The sequence below is a fragment of the Phascolarctos cinereus genome, unplaced genomic scaffold (assembly GCF_003287225.1).
Source record: "Phascolarctos cinereus isolate Bilbo 61053 unplaced genomic scaffold, phaCin_HiC Scaffold_2;HRSCAF=192, whole genome shotgun sequence".
Taxonomy (NCBI): Eukaryota; Metazoa; Chordata; class Mammalia; order Diprotodontia; family Phascolarctidae; genus Phascolarctos; species Phascolarctos cinereus.
The window spans coordinates 243,908,927-243,929,665 of NW_027555625.1; the positions used below are offsets into that span (position 1 = coordinate 243,908,927).

Sequence of the window (20,739 nt, forward strand, 5' to 3'; positions counted from 1 at the left end):
GAAGCGAATTATTTTAGTTCTTTGCAGAGTGCTCTTAATTTAACAGAACTTAATAAATTTTTATAAATTGAAACCTTGAACTGAATTTCTTTTTAATAAGGAATTACTTAAAAGGACAAGTTGTGCTTTTAAAAGTACTTGGGAAAATAGACAGTGTTTAGGACAAAGAACTAGTTTTGAAAGCCTGAAAATGGAGTAGTGTAGGTATTTATTTCAAAAGTCTATAAATAAGTCTGAAAACAAACTCAATTTATCTTAACCTAAAGTTACCTAGTATCTGTAAACTTTTTTTTTCCTTTTTAAATAATGGCTGGCCAAAAGAAATGAGCGAGCTCAATTCTTCCGATAGCACGCTTTTTGGGGCCAGGGAGTTTTTGTTGTGATGGACTGGTTGTCGTAAAAAATGAGTTGTAACTAGATTTACTGTCACTATAGATTATCCACTGAGACATGAAAATAGTTTGGTTTTTTTCCACAATGTAACATTGGACATGTAGAACGAGGTAGCAGAAAGAGAATCTGACTTAGAGGTAGTCAAGAGGCATGAATGGAGTCTAGTCTTAGAAAAAATTATGGAAAATTGACAACTACATATTGTAAGTGCCAAAAGAATTTCATTTTAATACATAATAAAGTTTCCTGGGCCACTTTATACCAAACATTATACATCTGAAAGTAATTTAATTAACTATTACAATTTAAATACATTTTCATTTGCAGTAAAATTGAGGGATGTGCTATGTAATGAATTTTGAAACAATGAAACACTAGTTTCAAAATTAATTCCACACCTTCTGATAATGATGTAATTTTAAAAAGCTTCCCAAGTCAGAACTAAGACAAAATGATACTTGAACTCTTATTTGTGACTATTTTGTAATTTTATAAAGGTAAATGCAAATATGTTCTTTTTTCTGAATCCATGACGATCATCTATGCTTTATCAAATAATACAAGATATACGAATAGGCTTTAGTGCTTAATGTTCTTTTGAAAATTTAGCATTATCACTCCAATACACAAAAATTCCTCCTTTACACTAGATTACACTACTATTTATATGGAGGCCATTGAAATTTTAGGATAAAACCAACACATTTTTGCTAAAATAGAGTTAAGCATTTTAAGAGAGAAAAACTTGTGTGTGAAATAATTTAAACCAAAGTTATATGAAGGTGGCAAGGAAAAAACACCCAATAGTGCTAGAAATAACCACCAATATGTGCATATATTAAAATTTTTAATAAGTGGAAAAATGGGTGCAAAAATTAAAAAAAAACCACCAATGATCGCATTAAAAATGATCAAGGAGAAAACCCACTAATTATACAATCCAATATACTTAAACAACACAGTTGATGTTTAATATGGATTTATGTTCTAAAAAGAGCTTTAGATGTTCCATAGCTTCCCCATTGATTAGTTAGTCATATTTGGTCTTTTAATTGTTCATGGACTCCATCTTCTAAAATTTCAAAATCTTAATTATTTTAAAGGTATCTTGAGCTTATCTCATCAAACCCTGAAGATGCACTATTCAAGTAAGATATATTAAGATATTTTCTATTTTTCCATACATAGAACACTTCGTGACAGGGTGAATTTTACATATTTTCTGTGGTCCTTTAGCTACACTCCAAAAAATTTAGCAGCCAATCGCTGATATAATACAAAAAACACCCAACCATTGTCTTGTGCTCCCCCATCTGGCAGGGGATAAGTGCACAGAAGCCAGGACTACAAAGGCCTTTGGCTTAGCTTGGCAGTAAAACAGGAAATGCAACTGGGCCTGTCTCTCTCTTGCATGACAATGTAGGGCACAATTTTTAAGAACCAGTTATGGCTCAATTTCCATACAGAGAATGGGGGATCTAAGATCAAGAGGTTACAGATACAGTGCTTGCTGTTCTCCTGGATTCTTAAACACAAGTTATAAGCAAAACAAAGTAGATTAAAATGCAAAAACAACTTTGAAATTACTGATTTAACAAATCCCAACTGATATTCAAAAGCTTACATCACAGTGAATTTGTTGACACCTAATCTGCTATGCTAGCTGTTTGAGATACCACTCAGCACCATAAGAAGTCATTATTGTACTAATGAATTCTTATATAATTGTGGTATGGTTTTAGTAAATACTGTCCTATCCATACAATCCTCGGGTTGGAGAGAAGGAGATATATTAGACATTTTTTAAAATTACAAATTTAGAGAAAACTAAAAAAATTACTTGGAATTTAGAATTCTTTATTTTCTGAAGGCACAAGAGATCACAGCTAAAATTTACAGGTGTCTGATACTGTCAGACACACAGTTTAAACAGTTTTTAAAAAGTACAAACATTGGGGTAGCTAGGTAGCACAGTGGATAGCGCACTGGCCCTGGAGTCAGGAGAACCTGAGTTCAAATGCACCTTCAGACACAACACTTACTAGCTGTGTGACTGTGGGCAAGTCACTGAACCCCAAATGCCTTACAAAAAAAAAAGTACAAACATCTGTGGATTTATTATCACCACTCTTTTTGCTGTTGATGAATGTCTTGTACTTTTATGTGACATCTTCACTCTGAAAGATGACTAATATCTTGATATTTGAACAAACATAAGAAATAATTTAAACTCCATAAATGAAATAGTAAAAGCCTCTTTCACCTGAAACTGTATTCTGGATTTAGGGACAACTAAACAGTAATTTAAGGCAAGATTTCTTAAAATGTTCAAGTAGTTTCAAATCTAAATAGAATAATGCAATAAAACACACATATTAATGCAGACAAATAATTATTAGGCTTTTATAATGGAAATATTTTAGGTAGGAAAGCCAACTGCAAGAACATTAGTATTTTGGCAGAAGTGATTATGTTTTAAATCTGTTCTACCTTTGGCTCTTGCCCATGTACAATATAGCCCCGCATGGATAGGGAAACCACAACGCACAAATGATTATGTGATTCAGTTTACATTTCTGTACTATTAATAGTACTCTACTCTTACAGAGATGTAAACCATGGATTGACAAATAAACATGATCTCATATTTGATTGGAGACACATCCAGAATACCATGAGGTATCATAATGTTCATACTTAGAAAGTGGTACATTCTGTTTACAGCTGGCACAACACAACCAACACTACTCATTCTTTTTAAGCTTATTAAAATGGTAAATGTCCCTATTCTTGGGAAGGCATTTGTCTACAGGAAAACATACCAAGATCACAAATGCTAACAAAGCCTAAGCTCTATGGACACATTTAGGTCACATGCACAAATCAGAGTCCTTCCTACAAATCTAGGAGAGAAATGACCTTTCCAAAAATACTTAGCAAAACCTAATCTCCACAGGCAGTGCTTGCCAGACTAGTACAAACATTCATAAATACCACATTACACAGTAGGACCCGGTCTCCCAAACTAAAAAATTAATTTGTTAGAGCACATACACATGCTTTAAAACTTTACTAGAACAAGTTTGTTTCTAGCTTTAGAATAAAAGAAACTCTGCTGAAAGTAGGCCTTGCAGACAATGCAGCTCCATTCCATTAGCTAAATGGTTTAGATTTTAGATGAATATGCCATGAAGTCCAAAAGAAAGGGACAAACGTTATTATGGCCCTTTCTTCATTCTTATTTTAACATTTCCTTGTAATTTCAGCTAGTATGGCTCCCATATAAAATGGGCCCTGTTAAGTACTGACTTATGCAGAATAATGTGTTAGAAATGTTCCAAGATGTTCACAGGGATGACAAAAACTTCAAAGGTTTTAAATAACCCCTATGGAACTCTTCCTGAAAGTAAACTTCATCCTTCCCCCCACAAAAAAAAAATAAATTCGCCTTGACCCTAACTCAAATAAAGTGGATCCAGCTCTCCTCACATTCCTGTGGCATTTTGAGAGGATGGGTCTGGCACCTGAGACTGTAGTTTTGACCTTCATTGTTGTCCCAGTACTCATTCCCCCCGACTCGGTATCTAATTGCAAACTGAACCACAGAACTAAGCCCCAGAAGGTAGGGGGGTATAGGGAAGCAGAAAGTGAACACATCTGAATCCCCATCACTGCTGCGCCAGCGGGCTCCTGCTTCCTGCTGGGTCCGCCAGCAGTTGTAGGTGTAGCGTACAGTCACCTGCTTCTCAAAGGCCACGTTAAGCACCCGGATGGTGCCGCTTAAGCCCAAGTCTGAGCTGGTGACTCGCTCCAGGCAGACCCGCTGGCCTTGAAGCCGGATAGAGAAGTCGTTGCGATCCGCTGGCTGCGGGAAGTCCGGAACCAGGCACTGGATGGTGAACTCCAAGTCCTGGCTACTGCAGCAGAGGTCGGAGTTGATGGACAGCCTTGAGAGGACATGCAGTGGAACCGACGGGTCTTCCCCGACGTTGAAAACCTTCACCTGGGTCAGCTCCAGACCCAAAGCGTCTGCAAATCGCACCCGATGCTGTCGACTGCAGCCGGGCCTGCACTGGGCCCCCGCATTCCCCGACGCCTTCTTCCTGCGCTCGGGGGAGCTGGGGAGCGATCGGGCCCGGCGGTGAATAATGGGCCTCAAACAAGGGTCGCAGCTGGAGGAACCCAGCTGCTGTTGGTGGGCCTGGGGCCCTGGAGCCGAGAAGGGGTTGCTTGGCCTCCGCGCCTGGGACATGCCCCGGTCCAAGTCGGTAAGGCTGCTGAGGCTCCTCAGAGCAGTCCGGGGTACGGACTGACGCAAACAAGGGGAGGGGGCCAGGACAAGGGAACCTGGCCCTTTAGACATGTCCAGGAGTTGTTGGAGAGATTGAGATGAGAGACCTAGAGTCCAAGCTTCTCTCCTTTTCTCCTTCCCTCCCTCTCTCCAGTCTCAGGCAGTTTCCAGCACGTCTGGCAGAACCTTTATCCAAGCTCCTGCAATAACCAGAGCTGTCACGATACCGTTGCACAAAGGAGCTTATAGCTGAAGCCACTGGGGACTCCCTTCTATCTCCCGCTGCCACAAGCGCCCGAATCCTTTTCCGTTTGTTGGAATTAAAAAGATATTTCAAAAGGGAATGCTATTACTTCCCCCTTCAGCATCAGTAACTTGTAGGAGCCGCCACAGGGGTTCGGGAAGGGGGGTAATTTGGGAGCTGGAGTAGGGTCTTCCACCTACTCCTAAACTGAAGGAGGAAGAAAAAAAAGGTTACGGGAAGGGTAAATTCCCCTGTCCCACCCACCAACCCCACATCAGCTGTACAGCATATACAGTTGCGATTTGAGAAGGTGCTCCCTAGGAGCCGAGCCCCTGCCCCACCCCTTCCGTGACGCCAAACTCGCTTACCGGAATCCCCAATTCCACCAGCCTCAAATTGGGTCAAAAAACTAAAAGGTTGTCTTGTCAACCACTCCCGGAATTTTTTCTCTTCCTTCCTTCAAGGCTTCTGACAAGCCTCTTCAGCCACTCCCTCCGCAGCGTGTCGCAGTGGTACCTCCCCCCCAGTTTTTTCTTTTTCTTTTCTTTCTTTTTTTTTTTTAATTTCGATTTGCTTCAGCTGCAGCCTAGCTCAGCGGCAGCAGTTGCGGTAGCAAGCTGCCGGGAAGGAGGCAGATAGCTAGAAGGGGAAGTAAGTCTGGCTGCTTAGTCACGTATTTCTATGCTTGCGAAAAGGAAGCTCTATATCAATTTGTCAGTTTGACAGGACGGTGTAAATATTCAGTAGGTAATATACATACACATTTAACTTGCAAATATATATATATATATGTATGTATGCCTATATGTGCGTATATGATATTTGTACAAGTAAAAGCTAAAAAGATGATTGAATTTCTGCGGCAGATACCTGGATTTTTTTTTAAGCTAGTAAACCCTTGGGGAATTATTTCATTTGGTGGCGGAAGCTTATTCTAGGAACGAGTTTCGCCATAATGGTCCCATTGGCCATATTAACTACAGCCCTGAAGAATAAACCATTTCTACCTGACTGCTGGAGCAGCCCTGCGTAAGGTGAAGCGTCATTTCTGCACATCACCCATAATGCTTTGCTGGCCTAAATGACTGACGAATTGCCGGGGGAGGGGGCACTGCTGTGTGTCTATTTTTCTGTCATTCACTAGCTGGTGACAGGAAGACAAGGTTTAACTAATATTGTGTGATGAATAATGCAACTGACCTTAATCAAGCAGTGGAGCATGGGAAGCAATTTAGCAAGTAGAATTAGTTGGGTGGTTTTTAAACCCACGTGAGAGAGAAGGGTGCATGTTTGTTTACTGCGTCTTTAAGATCTGATGACATTTTTCTTATTTCACCTTCTTATTTAAAATGTGCAAAGAGCTGGAGCCTTTGGCTTTACAGCGAAAGGTGATATGAAAAAGGTGCAAACGTACTCTATTGGGAGCAGTTATGGGACCAGGCATGAAAGATTGCCCCTTATTACTCCCCAGAGGGACACAGAAAAAGGAAAACCAGACTTATGAAACACGCCAAAGAATGGTAACGTAAGGAAACCTATTTTTTTCTTTCTTTATGTTAGTAAATATTTTTCATTCTTAGTAAAGTGATTGTGATTTATTGGAGCATTAAGTGAATTATATTCATATATGCATACCTACAATTTATGTCTATGTATGTGTGCGTGTGTGTATATATGTAATTGTGTATGTTTATGTATACATTTTGAGGAAAGAAACTATTTGGATAAGATATATTAGTAAGAAACTAGCCCCACACTGATGAAGCTATTTTAATGGATACTTCTTGACTTAAGAAATATCACACGACCCACTGGTGACTTTTGTGGCCCCAGGGTTTCATAATGAGATTTAATTTTAATTAATTGATTTACATATAATACAGTCATAGATTATTTGTGTCCCAAGCACAAATCGGCCGCTAATTAAATGAGAAATTTTAAGATGCTTTCATTAAAGAAATGATGTGATCTTTATGTAAATTTCCATTTGTCTTTTCTAGAGACCTTTTTCTTTCATGAAAGAAGAGTATGTTTTCCCTTTTAATTCGAATACTACTTAAGGAAATTTTCATTGATTAAATTTAAGGAGCTTTCCTTTGGTTTTGTATAGTCAACCAGCCATTACTTTAAGGCCCTAGGTTTCTTTTGGCCGAGATAATTTTAAAAGCATCACTGTATCTGTAGTGGAGGATAAAAAACAACTTTCACTTTACTTTTCATGTAGGAATATGTGAATGAATGAGATTATGTGCTTCCACTATGTTAAGCACTGTGTTCAATTGTTGTTGTTTGTCCTTAGTTTGTCACTGTGTTAAGTGCTGAGCACATGAATACAAGAGCAAAGGCCATCCTTGTTCTCTAGGATCAGAGCTTACACTCTAATTGTTTGAGGGAATTGACATTGATTAAGAGAATAGTGGCCAGGTTGAGGCATTTTGGTCTCCAAAGTTGAGGTGAGTGGGGCCATAGGGGAGTAGACTGGCATAACTCTTCCAAGAAAAGTGGCAGATTATTTGTTTGTTCCAGAGCTGGAATTGGAATGGGGGTGGGGGAAAGGGAGGGAATGTAGGGGTAGCCTTGGAGGAGCAAAGTCAAGTTGGAACAAAGTGAAATGTATCTGGGTCCTTCCAGATACAGTGGTCTGTAACAGTTAGTTACCACACTGTAAGTCATTATTACCCCATTTTACTATCACCAAAAGAATATATGCTGTAGAGATATCATTTAGAGCAATTATAGCATCATGATCTTGTATCTTGTAGACATGATTGTGGGTACAAAAAAAGAGTTTGTACATTTCTACCTGATCTCTGAAGAATATGAGAAATATTAAAGCAACTATTTTTCACTCCTAACAGTTTTGTATTGAGGTTTTATTTTTGCTTTTAAAATCTTATTTGCTTTTAAACAACCCAATACTGATGTTAGGTTCATTTGCAAGAAATATTATGAATAATAGCTTAAAAGAAGTGTTCTGTTATTTCTAGTTCCAACAGTGGAACATCCCTCCCAAATATAAGAGGAATAAAGAAACCATTTCCTCAGCTGACACCATCTTCGAGCAGATTGAGTAAGAATATCTCCAGCACTACAGAAAAGGTTATGCAATGTTTGTAGAAAGAACTTGCTCAGATTTCATGATCAGTTTTTACACTTTCACAATGATTCCTACTACATATTCCTATTTCACAGACATCTCACAGCTACCTAGATGATGTTCAGTCACGGAGTTTTTACAAGAAAGGGAATAGGATGAATGAGTCTTCTCAGAAACACAGGTAAAGTGTTTTTTGTATAATTTCATTACTTCACAAATTGGTTCCTAATATTTGGTAAAAATAAAGCAAATTTTTTTTCTATGCACCTGTGCTAGCAGAATCCTAGGTCACAGGACCAGAACCCAGAGGTCTTGACTCCAAATTCTATGTCTTTTCTACTGTACCACACTCATAGACATGCTAATGTACATATTCTGAAGCCTTTTGCAGATTATCTTGTATGACTTTGACTTAAAGCAAATTACTTAATCACTCTTATTTTCTTTAATTTTAACAATTTAACATTCGCTTATTAAGAGCTTATATGTAAGGCACCATGCTGGACAAAGACAAAATGAATCAGTTCCTTCCTTGAGGAACAGAGAGACTTTATTTTACTTAAGGGAAATAATATTTACACAGATGTGTAAATGCAAGATAACTCGAAGAGTAAGAGAGCAAAGAGAAAAGAGAAGGAAAGAGGGGAGAATTTTGGGAAAAGGCCCATTTCAGGTATATTGTAGAGAGAATTCTTATTTAGGTAAGTTTTGGACAAAATGACCTCTGAGGTCCCTTCTAGTTCTAAATCTATGATCCTATGATCATTATAATTATAGATTTATTTTTGAAACAAGTTACATTTTTTATGAATCAAGAGTATTGTAGATTACAAAATGATAGTCCTTGCCTATAAAGGCTCCTGGGCATCGTGCTTGCCATATATTCCCCATTTTTCTGTAATTACCAAAAATTAAATTGCAAGCCATTCTTTTTATGCTTTTTGAACCACCAGCATTCTCATTATGTGAGTAAGATCCCAGATACTTAAGAATTAACCCTTGTACAAATTTTGATGTGTAATCCCAAAGAAAGTTCTTTTCCTGTAACTTATACTCCTGTGGACAAATAAACCAAAAAAAAAGTAATAAGAATGAGTTTGATGTGATGTTTCTAATAGTGCTTGTACTATTCATTAAATCCATTTTATTCATTAAACTTTTGGAGTGTACTACTGTCCTTATTCTTTCCATTCTCTAGCAGTTTGGCTGCTTCTTGTGAGACACTGATTTTCCATTCAGTTAATCACAATTTTTTGAACATATCTCTAAATTGAAAGCATTCTCTGAAAATATATCTTAATAGGGGTTTAGGTGATTTGTGTTTTTCCTGCATTTTAAATATAAAGAATTTTTAGTAGCTTACAATCACCACAGCTTTCATTGATGATTAAGTTCTGTGAGACATGCACTTTGCATATTATTTACATTTAAATTAGAGATGGGCATGCAAACTAAAGCTGTGGATTTTACTTGTTAATGTTATTAAGCACTGTTTATCACAAACACCACAGACTTAGGGTTTTGACAGCAATTTTTTCTAATGGTTATAAAGCACACAAAATTTCTCTAAAACTAATAATGAAGACATTTAGGGAAATGCAGTAATTGAAGCAGGTCTCCTCCCTCTCCCCATCCAAACATCATCTTAAAAGTTTAATAGTTGAAGGGAAATTGAATTAATATACTCACTTTGGGTACTTCTTTTTGGGGAGAATACTTCTTTTACATAAAAAAGACATGATTGTAACTAAATGTCCTCCATCAGTACGTGGAAAATTTAATTATTCTGGGTCACTCTAGCCTTCTGCAAAGAAGTTTAGGGGGCCCTTACATTTTCTAATACTGTATAATGATTGAAAAGTAAAACTAAAGGGTTCCTATTTTGTTTGATTTCTAATAACAGCCAGATGAGTTTTTGTCTTTGTATGATGTATTCTAAGAATGATGGCTGCTTTCTTTTCCACAGCAGTATGAATGTTGGCCCACCTCTGAATAGAGCAAAGGGTTCAAAGAAGAAGGATCCCTTTGAAAAAAAGCCGAGTAAATCTCAATTACCCCTCATTCCTTCCCAGTTGAAAAGCAGTATTATAGATATCTCCCGAAGGACTGAGGATGAACTTAAAGCAAGTAGTTATTTGGAAGGAGACCCTAAAAGAAATGTTCCAGGATCTGTTGCTGAAGCTGCTCCATTTGGTTCCAGATTTCCAGAGCCTTCCATGGGTAAATTATTTCTTGATTTTCAGTCATTGAGTATTATTAAAGAAGATGCTGATGAGGACAGTGCAAGTGATCTTTCTGATTCTGAAAGAATTCCTATTCCACCTTCTCCTTTTACACCACCAGAACTTAACCTTAGAGCTGAAGAAATTGATCCAGTTTGTTTTGATCTTCACACTGATCAAGGCTCTGAGCAAGCTGAATATTACTATCCTGACTTCCTTCCACCCCCTTTTAACTCCTGGGATTTAAATAATATGGCTTCATCAGCAAGCACAGAGTACAAAAATGAACTCTTCCCTCATACCATAGAGCCTCTTGGGAAGTATATAGATAGACTTGTTCAACTAGAGTGGCTACAAATGCAAACGGTACAAAATGAAAAAATAAAGCTAGTCAAAGCAAGGCCTCAGACTGCTCCTGTTACCTTATGGACAGCAAAGAGCCCTGGAAAAAGCAGGCTGTTTCCAAATACTTTATCTAATAGGATGCCAATGCATCCTGAAGGGCTTACAAAGTTTCCCTCTGGCCAGGCAGTTCATCTTCGAAAGAGAGAAGTTCATTGTGAAGAAGCCCACCCATCATATTATGTATTCCAGAGTTCTCCCAAAACTATTGATGCAATTAGTAGCAGGTCATGTCCCCAGAAGCAAAACTATGAAATGAGAATGAAGGAAAAGAAGAAGAAACCAAATGAAGGTGCAAAGCAGCAACTTCTGGAATTGCCATGCAGTGACAGTAGTTCTAAGATTCAGGCTAGTGGTAACATTAGAATTCCCAAACAGCCACAGATGCTTCTTTCCTCAGTTGATCATCTTAAGCCCCTTAAAGGACCCATACGTCCAAATCCTAAGAGGAATGGAAATGCAAATAACTATGGACCTACCAATAAAGCCACAGCAGGGAGAGAACTCAAAACTAATGGAGGGAAGCAAGCCTCCTATATGTTCAAGTAATTTTATTTTAAATAGATAACAACTAAATTATAAAGGTCATTCAGAAAGCTACATATTAAATGCCTTCTGATGAACAAGACTGTGACTTAAGTCTTATCAAGTGGGAATATCTGTAGGAAATTTATGTTTACTTGACATTTCAGTGGCTTGTATTTTTTTCCTCCTATGCCAAGAGTGTCATCTCAGAAGTGTCTTTTAATGAACCTTTTTCTATATTAGTAATCTTAGGCTGATAATGAGAACCATTTAGGGAAAAATAAACTCTCTTGCTTGAGCAGATATGGTAAGTGCCATATTGAATGAGCAAGAATGAATTCTTTTTTCCTGGAAAGAGCCAACTAAGTTTCTGGAATAGCCAGCTAGCCCAGATTTAACTATGCAGAATGGATAGAGTGTCATTCTCTCTCCTGATTTCCCTTGCACATAAGTAATACACTATTTAAAATGGTGTTGGATTATAGAAGTTAAATAGTGAAGACTTTTTTTTGCATTCATTCTCTGTGACTTGCCTTTGCATTAGCCATATAAGCAATAGGGTCAGCTTCATTTCATGCTCTAAGAGAGCGCTTCAGTTTGTCCTCAGGGTTATGGAATATGGAGTTTCTATTTTGAGCTAAGTCATTTATCACTAAATTGCTTTCTCTTAAAAGTCTTGGATTCTGGTGTTTTAATACTTTTAACAGTCCAACATGGGAAGCCAGTATGTTAAAATGAGGACTGTTGGAAAGATCTTTTTTTGAGAACTTTAAAACTTGGTTTAAAATAAACCCAGTTTCTAAATGTATATATTTCACAGAACTTTTTTTTCCTAGCTAAAAATTGTTTGAATATGATTTCACTTTAGTAGAGGGTTGGGATGAAACATTTGGTATGCCAGAAATTTCTGGGAAGTCAGATTGTCTCTGAAGGGAGACATCATGAGGAAAATACTTCTAGAATTTAAAATTGCTGTGCCAGTAGTTCCATAAATCAACATGGAACTACATTGAATGTGGCAGAAATTAAGTTACATGTCTGACAGCTGGATCTTGCAGAACTTCTTCAACATAATTTACTGAAACAAGCACAGCACTCTCCTATTTGGATTGCAAAAGCACAATTATATTTTGGGGGGAAAAGATATGGGAGGACAGCTGAAGAAGTGGGTGGGCTAGGGGAAGTAGGCAATGCAGAAGCCTACTCCTGACATCTTCAGCTCTTCCCATAGGGCACCTAGCTTGTTCTGCCTATCCTTGTGTGAATTGTGATTAATAACATGTATTTGACTTCTAGTTGGTTATTCAGCTTATTGTTAACTTTCATGTGCTTCAAAATTCTTAGTTGTTTACTTCTTGAAAAATGGTGCACTTTTATGACTTTATTTCAGTCATTTAAGTGGTTGGTCTATTTAATCATATTTTTCTCCTTTTTAATCTTTTATCTGTCAAAGTTATGATAAAAGTTGATTGGAAACTTGCAATGTGAAAACCAAATACAAAGACTTCCTTTTCATGCTTTCTGAACCTTTCCTGTAGGTTAAATGTCATTTAAATAGTTGTATAAATGACAAATGGAAATTTCTAAGGACCACATGTATTTATAACAAAAATAATGTGCCAATATTAAATTTTAAGATTACTTTAAGAATATGATTTGCTATCCTAAAAATTTATTTTGAGGATACATTTTTCTTAATTCAAATATTTTCTCAGGTTCTTCTTAAAATCTTTATTCTTCTTATCAACTGGTTACAGAAGCTCTTCCTTTTCATCTAATAATTCCTGTATCTATTTTGTCCAAAAAAGAAAAAAATAATGTACACATACTAAGTCCTACTTCTAACATTCATAAACCCCAAACATACTGTGGTAGCTTTTGCACTAGCATATGCACGATACATGGAAAATGTAGTGCATGAATTGCCTGCCTTTAATGCTGTTCACATGTAGGGTTCTGTATGCAAATGTGCAGCTTTATGCCATGCATCCTTCTCTGGCATTGCTGCTCATAGATGTGCCCCATCTATGTACAGTACAGTAGCCTAAAAACAGTTTTCTGTATATTAAGCTACAACTTTTATAGGACTATAACCTGTCATCATTTTTTACTCAGTTTTTGAAGTGTTACTTTATGTTCTTTGCTGGAGGCATGTGGTACTTTACTGTGTGGTGTCATAACTATAAAATCTCAGCAAGCATGCTATGATAGAGGCTGCTTGCAGTGAAACTAAATGACTAAAATTGAGTTGCCACTTTTCCCACTAGTGAAGAACTTGGGTGGTAGTTTTGAGAGCCTGGATTAGTTTGAATGCATATTCTTACCTTATCTTCACTCATTTTATGCACTTGATCTGCTCTCTCTCAATGACCTAAAACCTGTTTCTGTAAACACATCTATTTCCAGCTTACTTAATTGAGAACTACTGCTTTTCAAAAAAGAAATACATAATGGAGAGGGGGGAGGAGAATATTAATATACCCAACAGCATTTTTGAGCTTGGAAAAGGGATAGGTTTTACCTACCTTTATGTTTCGCTCTCTTCTCCCCCTCTCCTCCCACCCCGGCCAGATTGCTTTGATTTTTCCGTAACATTTTGATATGCTGAGATCCCCTAGTGAATAGCCTTTTTCTTTTTTCTCCCCAAGGCTGATAATAGAATTGTCCCAACAGGTAAAATGCCAATTCGCTGATTTATGATGGGACAAGTTATAGATGTTTACTCTTGACACATGAATCATATTGTCAGATCCCCCAGGTGAGTTAAGCTCCTTCCCATTATGTATATGAACATGCTTGGGAAGTACAGTAGTTAATTTCTAATAGTTTATCAGAATACTGGCCAGTGCCCTGGATCTGTTTCTTCTAGTGTACTTCAAGAAATAACACATTTTCAGGAAATGGTTTCTGCAATTGTAGGACTTGTCCTGATGTCATTTAGACTGTCCAAATTGCTGCCCAACATGAACAACAAGCTTAGTTTAATGAAAACTGTAATAGCACAGGAGTAAGTTACAAAGGATACCAATAATCAGCTAGCATTTATTTATTTGTTTGTTTGGAAGCATTCTCTTTATTGTCGAATTAAACTTAAACCTAAAAAAAAAAGCCAGTGGCTAACAGCTCAGTACAGTACAGTAGTACTTGTGATAACAGCTGAGATTTTAGGTTGAAGAAACTATTTAATTGTCTTTTAAGACATTTCAAGAAGTTTCTAAGAGATTAAATTCTGAATATGAAGGTAACAGGCTTAAGCAGACTTGTACAATAAGATGATTGCACTATCCCTAGAAAGCTACCCAATATCTGTCATGAAACTGTCATCCGGAGGGTTAGGAGCTCCAAAAACAAATTGAGAATGACATATAATGGAGCAACTGTGACATTGGCAACATAATGGCCAGTGGAAAGATGTGGCTGTATAATAGCTTGAAGGATGAAAATGTATGATAATTCTTGAGCCTGTTGTTTTAAGTTGCAAGAAAGACACAAGAATTTCCATGGATATTAATTTTCCTTGTTTATTATTTATAAATGTCTTAATTTTCCTTATGCACATATTAACTCTGAAGTTGCATGTGTATAACTATTAAAGGTACATTCCTAGAAAATAACAGAGAAGCAATGCTTCTTATTAAGGAACAGTTGTGCAGGGCACTATCCAACAGCATGAAAACATTCAGCATGCTTGGATTATTTGTTGTTATAACTGTTGTATGCTTGCCTTTGCTAATGAGACTGGATAAAATAAACAGTATATGTGGCTCCCTGGGCCTCTGCTTTTAAATAAACAGAAAATCGTGCTTATCCAAGGTGGGTTTTTTGGTTTATTTTATATGGTATTTCATTCCCTGCTTCAGTATGTTACTTTCTAGCTGTCAAGTGAAAGAATATCTGAGGAAATTATTTGGCATTCCAAATTCTAAATTTATGGAGTTTCTTTTAAAAAAATTAATATTATCTTGAGATCTTTTGGTTGTCACAATTCACTATGTATTTCTCTCACTCTCCACCCCAGACAACTGTCCTGACAAAGGGTAAAAATCAGCCCCCCAAAACTAACCAACATTATCAACTAAGGGTGATGCATAGATAGTGCCCCGCTTCCACAAAGAAGGGAGGTAGCTGTATTGTCTCTTGTTTTCTTTAGAGCCAAGACTGATCATTATGATTATACAGCAGTCATTCCAATTGTTTGTTGTAGTTCTATTTATGTTGAAATAGTCATTGTGTATATATTGTTTTCCTGATTCGGCTTTCTTTTATCAGTTCATATGAATTTTCCTGTGAGTCTTTGTTTTTCTGTATTCATATTCATTATTTCTTTTGGAGCAGTAATATTCCATTACACATGTACCACAATTTGTTTAGCTATTCCCCAATATTCAGGCCTCTGTTTTTTTCCCAATTCTTTGCTTCTACCAAGAGTGCTGCTATAAATATTTAGGTGTTTTGGGGGCCTTTTTTTTCTTCTTCTCTTTCATATCCTTGGAGTATATGCCTCACAATGAAACCTCTAGGTCAAAGGGAATGGATGTTTTAGTCACATTCTTAGTATAATTTATTAAATTTCTTAATTGTTTTTATCAAAAAACATTATAAACCTTATATTATTTAATCAATGTGTATTTTTCCCCCAAGGGCAGGTGAGGAATATCCTTTCCTGCAGCCCTTGTCTGATACCTTACCATGTATGGTGGTCACTCCAGGTTATCAAAGGCTATGCCAGCAAACACAAGCCTCTGTAGGGTCCCACAAAAAGTAAGAAGGCTTTGGACATGGGCACAGTAATATCACCTGGCATTATATAGTGCTTTAAGCTTTGCAGAATGCTTTATATATGTTATTTCATTATATCCTCAAAAAAGCCCTGTAAGGTAGGTGCTATTATTATCCCCATTTTACAGATGAGGAAACTGAGGCAAATCGGTTAAATGACTCATCCAGGGCCACACAGCTAGTAAGTATCTGAAGCAGGATTCCTCTCTAGGACTTCCTGACTCTTAAGTCCAGCTCACTATCTACTATGCTATCCAGATGGCAAATGGTAGACTGTTTCCTGGACTAAGAAACAGACTGGTAAGTAAAGGTAAGTGTGTTAACAGAGAGTTGACCAACAGTGATTTTTTTTTTCTGAGAGGGGGAGGGAGCAGCCTTTTAAACAACATACTGTGTGGAGGATTTATACTCTGCACAATAAACCACAATGAAATTAGATCTTTGAAAGTGCTGGAGAAGTAATAAAATAATGAAGCTTTGTGTATGAGTGAATAATCTGTTGATTTCATTGGTGTGGGTGCTTCCACTACCAAGGAAGATTGCCACCTGTCCAAAGCTTTGTTTTAGGCAGCTTCCTGAAGCTTAAAGATGACTTGCACCTTGTCACACAACTAACACGTATCCAGATAGAATTTGACTGCTGCACCATGTAATTTATCTATCTGTCAATCTGTCTGTCTCTGTCTTCTGTCTAATCTCCAAACCTCATTTCATTGGTGTAGGAAATTTCAGGTGAGAAATCCCAGTTTTATAAAACTAGCCTCAGGCACAACGAGCTTAAGTAAATTGTGCAGGGTGCTATATGAGTCATAAGAGAGCCGATATGTGTCGAAAGGAGAATTTGAACCCAAGTCTTCCAATAACAAGCTCTCTCCATTAAGCCTCGAGGCTTCTCTCAGCAGAGACATTAGAATATATATCTATCTTTCTATCTGAAGGAGGATAATCCCCTTCAAAATTGTCACTTTGGGTGTTTGTTCCAACTATGAATCTTGAACTGCCCTCCTTCAGACTCCTCTTTTTGGTAACTACATTCAAAGCCTAAAATACATTGCTTCAAATATCCATGATCATGGAAAATCTTCAACCTGTGAGGGCAGATTTGGTTTTTGGAACCAGGTAGACATTATAAAGAGTCAAATATGGGCAGTGGGTGAGCAAGCTGAGTTTAAAATACATGTGTATACATATACACATATGTGTAAATATATACACACATATCTATATATATGAATGTATTTGTTTTTATGGTTTTTCTTTTTTTTGGATGTTGCTATTTTGTCATCCACAAGGTGGCGACTATCACTTCACATTTCAATGAACACTAATTTAAGCTATTGCATAAAAAAATTATTTCCAATTGAAAACAAAGATATTTATTAATTGGAATGAGATAGGAATGCTCACTTCTTTGACACATTATACCACCTTTTGTCATCTTTTTTCACCAGTGTTTACTAATATGCAACATATTCTTGTCTTTTCCTCAATGATTTCAACAACTGGTCCACAAATATACACTTTGTCCATGCCCATCATCCAACCTTAAAACTTTAGTGCCTGTGTTGATTACATTTTAAAATCCTGATCTTACAGCTCCTTGACCTCAAATTCAGTGACTCCCATTTTGCATTCATTTCATCTACTCACCAATCCATACTGTATACCTTAAGGTCACTCAGAATAGCTCCCACTTTCAAGGTATTCAATGGAGTCATCTGTCTTATTATACTTATGTGACTCTACCATTCCTTCATTCTTTCATACCTGACCCTGGTTCTCATCACCTGCTCCTTGAATCTTCCCTGTTCCATTCCATCGTCTCATATCTGGCTTTATTTTCCTCCCTACCCAATCTGGACTGCATTGCATAATAAATTCCTATCCACCCTTTAAAACTGAATTAAAGTGCCATCTCTTTTATGAAGCTTTCCTTGATTCTCTAGCACACATACACATCTCTCATTGGTGACCCTTCTCTAAGAGCTCAGGTAGCTCTTTGTTTCACAACTCAAATGTACTTAACAGGTGATCTGTATTAAAGTTTATCTGTCCTATTCCCTACTGTGCTATATGCTCTATAAAGGCATGGATCTTATCTAAACTTTATCTTTACTCTAGACCCAGCATATTGCACGAGGTAGGTTCTTACTTTTAAATGAGTAATTTCAGTATTTCATTTCAATCCAGCACTTTCAGCCATCCTAAATTCTTTTTCTGCCTTGATGTGGCATTCCAGCCCTACTAATACAGAACTTCAGATAACTAGCAACTAAGGCAAGGGGTTCTTAATCTTAACATCTATGAACGTTTAAAAAAAGTTGCTATTTCAGTACAATTATTTTTCTTTATAATCCTGTGTACTTTATTTTATGCATTTAAAACCACCATTCTGAGAGGGTTCCACAGGCTTCACCAGATTGCCAAAGGAGTTCAGGACCTCAAAAAAGATCCTTCATGACCATCAACTCTTATTAGCTCTGATTCTGGGTTGTTCAGCCTTGTTGGGAAAAGTCATTAAGCTGTGCTGAGTGCACTATATATAGAAGCAGGCTATCTAACCTTACCTGAATCTTCACTCTTTAGTAATTCTTTTCTTCATCTCATTCTACTTTGTGCACAATACTAAACATCCAAGGGAGGAAAAAAGCAAAACAACATACAAATTGAAGCTTCTGATAGGTAATTCATTTTAAAAATCTTTTGAATCATTATTTTCATGTCTTAAATGATACAGTGGAAAAAACACTAGAATCAGAATACTTGGGTTCAAATTACAGGTATGCTCCAGGTATACTGACTACCTTTGTTACAATGAAGGAAGTAACTTTTTTTTTCTTTTTAACGTGTAAAATGAGGAAGGTAGATTATATCTTTAAAGTCCTTTCTAGCTCAGAATCTCTAATCCTATGAAGCTTCTCCCTGATCTGTTATTTATAATCTTTGCAAAATCTTGCTTTATGGGAGTTGCCACCTTGTGGCTGAAGAAATAATATTTTTAAAGTACATCTACCTTTTTAGGAGTACAGTAATACCTAACTTGGATTTATTAAGGAACGTCAGTCTGAAATAAAACAAGTGACCCAGGTCTCAGTTTTCTCATCTGTAAAGTGAGCAAGTTGGAAAAGGTAGCCTTTAAGGTCCCTTTCAGCTCTATAATCCTATAATGCTATAGCATTTATATATCACTTAAAGTTTTGCAGAAGGCTTCACATACATTATTTCATTTTGTCTTCAGACAACACTATGAGGGAAGTACTTACATGTATTGTTAACCCTATTTTACAAATGAGGAAACTAAGGCTCAGAAAAGTTAAATAATTTACTGAGGGATTATAAAGATAGTAAGTGGCAGAGATCAGATTCAAACCTGGGTCTTTTCTAACTCCCAAGAGCTATGCTATTTTCACTATACCAAGCTGACTCCCTTAAAGTTTGAACGTTTTATCTCCATTAATGTAAATATGATCATTTAAACTTGTCTTCTATTTCAACCAAAGAATTATTAACTATGAAAACAGGCTTGTGATCTGAAGGTAGAAATACAACTAGAATTATTTAAGATTACTCATTGCTAATGTGTTTATTTAAGAAATGTGTATTTTTCCTGGTGGATAGAAGAGTACTCTCACTAACATCCCCACAAGGATGCGTTTCCCTACCTCGCCCTAGCAATTGAAAAAAGAGACTCAAATGGAGCTTAAAAAAATTCCAGAATATCAGAGTTGGGCAGAGCTCTCTCTAGAGATCATTTTATCCAAGCCATTCATTTTACACATGAGCAAACTGAGATTAAGAGAATGAAATGACCTCAAGGTCACACAGATTAATACTTGCATAGCTAGAACTAAAGTCAGGGCTCCTGAATATTAGTCTAATGCTCTTTCTGCCATACAAGGAATCTTGTTTTAAATGTGGAATCATTGAGTGTCTGAGCTGGAAGAAACCTTAGATAGCATCTAGTCCCACAGTTCTTAACCTAAGGTCCATGAACTGTTTAAAAAACAGAATAACAATTTATAATTTTGAATTTTAAAAACAAATTTAAAATTTAAAAATAAAATTTAAAATTAACTTTAATAATGATTAATTTCCTTTGTAATCCTTTATCTTTTTATGCATTTAAAAACATTCTGAGATCGGATCCATTGGCTCCACCAGACTGCCAAAAGAGTCCATGAAACACAAAAAGATTATGAATCTCTAATCTAGTATAAAACTCTCATTTAAAGATGGAGAAACAAAGTTCATGAACAGCAAGTGACTTGCCCAGTAAACTGCAACATCATTTACTCCTACGGCAGCAATCTTTGCATTAGGCTAATATGTGACAACCTTCGAATGTTTGCTAAAGATGTCTGTATTTTCCTCCTTTAAGTCCCTTAGTAGTTTGGAAATGCAAAGTTAAAAGTACTTTCCTCTTGGACTCTTTCTCAGAGGCTTTGTTTAAGAAGGACTAAGTGTTACAGAAGCTAATACACATAGGAATAGCCTATCTTGAAAATACACCTGCCAGTGAACTAAATGTCTGGCAAATTTAGTAATTTCTTTTAGATTTGGGAGAAACTTTTCTGCTCTATTTTTCACAAATGCACTAGATTTAATATTGAAACGATTATATACCCGAAACACAAACGGAAAGTTTCCCTGAAAAATGAGCGCCCCACATTTTTTGGCAGAAGGGCATGCTGCATTTGATGAACTCAACTTCCCCACCCCACTTTCACGGAGAGAAAATAATAATATTACAACGTCTATTTACTTTGCTGTCGTCACGCAGCAGACT

General features: G+C 36.8%; 2 protein-coding genes across 5 annotated transcripts; one reads left to right on the plus strand and one right to left on the minus strand.

Moving 5' to 3' along the window:
- Nucleotides 1-592: 592 nt before the first annotated feature.
- Nucleotides 593-5,423, minus strand: PPP1R3D (protein phosphatase 1 regulatory subunit 3D). The gene is made up of 2 exons (XM_020981496.2): nt 5,297-5,423; nt 593-5,135 (listed from the first exon to the last, which is right to left on the minus strand). The coding sequence occupies exon 2, from the start codon at nt 4,754-4,756 to the stop codon at nt 3,854-3,856; it is 903 nt and encodes a 300-aa protein (XP_020837155.1). The 5' UTR covers nt 4,757-5,135; nt 5,297-5,423; the 3' UTR covers nt 593-3,853.
- Nucleotides 5,424-5,504: 81 nt separating this feature from the next.
- Nucleotides 5,505-14,981, plus strand: FAM217B (family with sequence similarity 217 member B). 4 transcript variants are annotated; one of them, XM_020981492.2, is made up of 5 exons: nt 5,505-5,579; nt 6,288-6,453; nt 7,916-8,027; nt 8,121-8,206; nt 9,992-14,981. In XM_020981492.2, the coding sequence occupies exons 2-5, from the start codon at nt 6,359-6,361 to the stop codon at nt 11,196-11,198; spliced, it is 1,500 nt and encodes a 499-aa protein (XP_020837151.1). In that variant the 5' UTR covers nt 5,505-5,579; nt 6,288-6,358; the 3' UTR covers nt 11,199-14,981. The 4 variants fall into 4 exon arrangements, with proteins under 4 accessions (XP_020837151.1, XP_020837149.1, XP_020837152.1 ...); XM_020981490.2 differs by having other exon boundaries at nt 5,534-5,675; XM_020981493.2 differs by lacking the exon at nt 5,505-5,579 and adding an exon at nt 5,694-5,962.
- The last annotated feature ends 5,758 nt before the right edge of the window (nt 14,982-20,739 follow it).